This window comes from Galeopterus variegatus, unplaced genomic scaffold, assembly GCF_000696425.1.
Source record: "Galeopterus variegatus unplaced genomic scaffold, G_variegatus-3.0.2 Scaffold786, whole genome shotgun sequence".
Classification (NCBI taxonomy): Eukaryota; Metazoa; Chordata; class Mammalia; order Dermoptera; family Cynocephalidae; genus Galeopterus; species Galeopterus variegatus.
The window spans coordinates 511,442-517,085 of record NW_007726897.1 but is presented as its reverse complement, the minus strand read 5'-3'; the positions used below and the strand labels follow the sequence as shown (position 1 = coordinate 517,085).

At 36.0% G+C, this 5,644-nt stretch overlaps 1 protein-coding gene across 1 annotated transcript in view; it reads right to left on the bottom strand.

Moving 5' to 3' along the window:
- Positions 1 to 1,356: 1,356 nt before the first annotated feature.
- LOC103590254 (threonylcarbamoyladenosine tRNA methylthiotransferase-like) overlaps positions 1,357 to 5,644 on the bottom strand; it is a 189,482-nt gene continuing 185,194 nt past the window's right edge. The window contains exon 7 of the mRNA XM_008572455.1: positions 1,357 to 1,649. Coding sequence (XP_008570677.1) covers positions 1,357 to 1,649 — 293 coding nt within the window. The remainder of the gene's footprint in view (positions 1,650 to 5,644) is intronic.

Sequence of the window (5,644 nt, the reverse complement as noted above, 5' to 3'; positions counted from 1 at the left end):
TTTAGGGAACTAGAGGAGGGCATAGAAAAGAGGATAGCAAAGGAGATAAACCGTATTTAAGAAGGTGGCAAAATGCAATGGTTATCGTGCATAAATTTATAACAGACAGGCTCATTGAAAAAAACCAGAATAAATAAACTGGCTTATTTTTAGTTACTAGAAGGTAGAAGTTATCACCTATTTACTTACATCAGTGAGACTGGAAAGTGTTCCTAATATGTAAAATCAATGCACAAACCTTTTCCACTGTATTCAGACCATAGTACTACTGTATCAGAGATTACACATAATGCAAGAGTGCATAAAAGTGTCCTTTCAAAGCACATATTGAAAAGTCAATAAAAATTATTTTATTAAAAAGCAGATGTACTTTTTTAGCTTAGTATTTTCCCAGACGTACTAAGCTAAATATCTAAGCTCAATCATTTACTCTTTAAGTTTAAAATACATACGCAAGAAAATCTGCACTGGACTCTGTAGGGCAGTTACCTAATCATTAACACTAATAAAAACACACTTGATATAGTTGCCTTCCAGTCTCAATTTGTGAAGAGTTTATGCTCTGAGTAAGTACCACATGTAAAGTACAAAACTGAACAGAGTGAAGATTAATTGCAATGTCTTAAATAAGAAAGAGCTGCTTGGTGAAGTACTCTGAGAATTTAGGTCAGTCTAATCCAAGAAAACATCAATTATGGAAAAGTTAGGGAAAACAAAAAATCAACTGAACTGCAGATTGTATCATATTGGGAAAATCCATTTGAGAAATTTGGAATCAGACTGAGTAAAACCAAGGCAACATATTATTAACAATAGGGACCTCTTTTAACAGAGGTTGACTGGGGAAGAAATACAACTATTAATGGGAAAAACAATTTTCTAATTTCAATAGGCAATATTTACTTGCAATCATTTGTCAACTTATCCAGTTATACTATCTTTCTATTAAGACAAAAATATTTTTATTGATTTTTTTTGTTTAGAGGACTCTGTTGGAAGAAATGCAGTCCTATATTGCTTTCAGATCTTTCATACAAATAAGTTTTTAATGTCCATATGAGCCAAAAATACATGAATATTTTTAAAAGAAAGAAATGTATGTGAATCCATTAGACACTATTCTTTCCTTTTCCAGTCCCATATCTTGTTGAATTATCAAAATGATATAAGAGAAAATCCTAAATTCATTATAACCTGATATCTTTTTGCAAAAACTATAAATGGATGGAATTTTCAGGCCAATACTGAAATAATGAAGATTCGTTCAGAATGACTTGGAATTTTCCATTTTAAGACAACCAAGACACATATAAATGAAAACAGGCTTTGTGTGGTTTTATTTTAATTACAATAGGCTTAAATCCTTTCAGTATCAATGTATCCTATTAATACAGTTTTTAAAACGCTACTTGGTGTAACATAAGCAGTAATAAGAATGCATATAAGCTGTGGCAAAGGCTGCATGTCCAGACCCCCATCAAGGAAGAGATATGAAGAGGCCCAATAGGGATCAAATATGGAGACAAGACAGTTATGACGAAGTCCTCTTGTCAGGCTGTATTCCAGCTGGTCCTTCTGAGCAGGGCCTTGCTTCACCATGGCTAACTTATCAATCAGAGTACCAGCAAAGCAAATGGTACACTGCACAACTGAAGAGAGTTTTCATAAAGGGACTATTTACTAAACTTTGGGCAGGTTTAGGAAAACCAACAAGAGGCAATACAATACTCTAAGTCTAGCAACAGTGGGGTGCTGTTTCTTTTGCCTGAAGAGGCAAAAGAAGGGAAAAATTACAAGAACCTGGAGAAAGGGGGGGTCACCAGACAAAAGCTGTGGCCTTAGAGTAAGAGAAGTAGCCAACTGAAAACAAGAAAACAAGCAAGGAGGGAGAGAGACAAGGGGAACAAATACTTCTATCTCAGTCCCCTGTCACCTCCAACCTCCAATTAGCTAAATCCAACTGGACACCAGATGGCAAGGGTCCTCCTGATGCAATCCATACAAGTTAGTCTCCATGGACACAAGGTAGAAAGTGGATCTGCAGGGGCAAAGAGAAGTTATGATTTCTGTAGAGGACCCTGAGGTGAATGTAAAGCAAACTAAAAATAATATACGAGAAACATCAAATAGCACAGTTGGCTGGAGAAAAGTGAAAATGGCAGAATGGAGTAGAAAACAATAAGATCATGCTAAGAAGTCCCAAATTAATTTGGCAGGTAACAGGCAACCAGAGAAGATACACATGCAGGAAAGTAAAATAATCCTACATTAATGGTAGAAGTACATAAAATCAAATTAAAAGGAAAGTCACTGATGTCAAAGATTAATTAGATTATTACCACAATCCTGGTATTAAGAAGGTAGTAATAGGTAAACATTAACATGAACTGATCTTCTAATATGTTCTGGTTACCTCAAAAGTTTTATCCATTTAGTCCTCTTGATTTTAAGCTAAGAATAGTTAGCCTCAGAAAAATAACTTGCTGAAGGACAATCAACAACTGGTTAACTGCTACAAAGGCCACATTATCTCACTGACATGTGCTATCTAAATGAAGTACTGGCAGTAGAAACAGAACGCAAAGAACAGAAATTCACTGGTTAGCCTAGTGCTCCATTAACTGAGAAATCTCAGGCGAGTCACTTAATTCCTTCATAGCTCAGCTTCCTCATCTACAAACTAAACATAGCTACCAAAATTATTCCTTCCATCTCTCAAATTCTCTTGTTGCATTACTAACTCATCAACCTTCCCACCCACAAACCAAACCTGCCAATGAACATCCCCATTAATTCACCTTCAATTCATCTCTTGCTATATACTCTCAAAACTAAATACAAATGCAGCCTCTCCAATAAATCCACTCGTGTCCAAACTCATGAGTTAGAAGTCATTCCTAATTAAGCCTGCCTGGAAGTGATAGGCCATCTATGATTTCCTATAGAAATTATACCTCTTCAAGCCATTTGGCAAACTCCTAAGCACACTGTTGATTACCATTAATTTTTAAAATGAATTTTATTTTTTAGAGCACTTTTAGGTTCACAGCAAAACTGAGAAAGAGTACAGTGTTTCCATACAGTACTGCCCCCTGCCAACACACACACAGCCTCCCCCACTACCAACATCCTGCACCAGAGTGGTACATTTGTTACAATCAACGAATCATTATCACCCAAAGACCATAGCTTACATTAAGGTTCACTCTCGGTGTTGTACATATTATGGGTTTAAACAAATATATAATGACATGTATCCACCATTACAGTATCATACACAATAGTATCACTGTCTTAAATATCTTCTGTGCTCTGCCTATTCATCCCTTCCTGCCCCCTAACTACAGGTAACCACTGATCCTTTTACTGTCTCCATTGTTTACCTTTTCCAGAATGTGATATAGTTGAAATTATATAGTATGTAGCCTTTTCAGATTCACTTCTTCCACTTTGTAATATGCATGTAAGGTCCCTCTATGTATTTTCATGACTCCATAGCTCATTTACTCTTAACACTGAATAATATTTCACTGTCGGGATGGACCACAGTTTATCCATTCACTTACTGAAGGACATCTTTGATGTTTCTAAGTTTGGCAATTATGAATAAAGCTACTATAAACATTGTGTGCACGTTTTTGTGTAGACATAAGTTTTCCCTTCATCTGGGTTAATATCAAGCAGTGAAACTGCTGCATTATATGGTAAGACTATGTTTAGTTTTGTTAAGAAACTGCCAAACTACTTTCCAAAGTGGCTGTACCATTCTGCATTCCCACCAGCAATGAATGAGAGCTCCTGTTCCTTCAAATCCTTGCCAACATGTTTTGAATTTTGGCCATTGTACTAGGTGTGTAGTAGTTTCTCATTGTTGCTTTAATTCATAATTCACTAATGACATGTGATGCTGAGTATCTTTTTAAATGCTTATTTGTCATCTATATATTGTCTTTGGTAAAGTGACTATTCAAGTCTTTTGCCCATTTTTTAATGAGGCTGGTCATTTTCTTATAGTTTAGACTCAGGAGTTCTTTGTATATTTTGGATAACAATCCTTTAACAGATGTGTGTCTTTTGCAAATACTTTCTCCTACTCTGTGGCTTGCCTTATTATCGTAGGAGTGTCTTTTGCAAAGCAGTAATTTTTAATTTTAATGATAGTGAGCTTATCAATTATTTCTTTCATGGATCGTACCTTTGATGCTGCATCTCAAAAGTCTTTGCCATACCCAAGGTTACCTTGATTTTCTCCTATGTTACCTTCATTATCATTAATTTTTAAAAAAAAAAAAAAGTACTGAGGGCCAACCCCCGGCTCACTAGGGAGAGTGCAGCGCTGGGAGCGCAGTGGCGCTCCCACTGCGGGTTTGGATCCTATATAGGGATGGCCGGTGTGCTCACTGACTGAGCGTGGTGCGGGCGACACCAAGCCAAGGGTTGCTATCCCCTTACCGGTCACAAAAAAGGAGGAAAAATTTTTAAAAAGTACTGAGTGGCCAGTATGTGCCTAGACTCAAGACACAAGGTGAATAAGGCAACAATACCCCCAAGCCTCTTGAGGCACTACTTAAAGAAGTTCAGTCAAAGAATCTTCAAGGCAGTGATTCTCAGCTGGTAGAGAGCAGAGAAATCACAGTATTGTGTGAATCATAACAGTTTAAGAGTGCAGGGTTTGGAGCCAGACTGCCAGGATTCAAATCCCAACTCTGCCATTTACTAGCTGTGTGCCCTTGTGTATCAACTGTCTCATCTGCAAAATGAGAACAATATTTATACCAATTTCACTTCACAGTACTATTGTGAAGATTAAATGACTTAATCAATGTAAAATGCTTAGCATAGTGACGGTCACAATGTAAGTGTACGATAAATGCTAGTACTTCTAGATTCTCCAGGATGGGGCTGAGGTATTATAGTTTGAAGAAACATTCGAAATTATCATTGCTGTAAATTTTCAATCCTGATATTTCATTTTATTTTGGAATTTCAAAAGAAGATTAAGGCACAGTCTCTTTCTCATCTTCTGTGATCATTAATCCTTAACAAATCAAAGACTCAAAATTAATAAATAAAAGTATGTCGAGGAAGTAGACGCAAGTTAGCAGAAAGAGTATAGAGAAAAATTTCAATTTGGCAGGTATAATCTATTTGTTAGGTTTTTAAAAAAAAACACACACTAATTTCTCATTTATAACAAAAGTTAAGATTTTAAGTGAGACCCTTAATTCATTTAAGCTAATATTTCAGTATCATACAAGTATTACTGATTTTCATATGTGCTAATCTCACACAGAAAAGAATATACAAAATTAAATATACAAAATTTAATTTAAATTAAATATACAAAAAATATACAAAATTAAACCACAGAATTGAGGGTGGTTTCTTTCTCAGTGACTTCAGTAAGAATCTGTTTCAATGAGCACTGGCTAATGAAATAAACTATAATTTTATTTTCTAGTATAATAAAAAAAAATTACACCTTGAAGAAGTATCAACATTAAATTACTACTTTTAAAAGTACTTTTTAAAAAGAAAACTGCAGGGCCGGCCCGGTGGCGCACTGCTACAGTGCGCCGCTTGGGAGTGCGGCGGCGCTCCTGCCGAGGGTTCGGATCCCACATACAGACCGGTTACCGCTAAC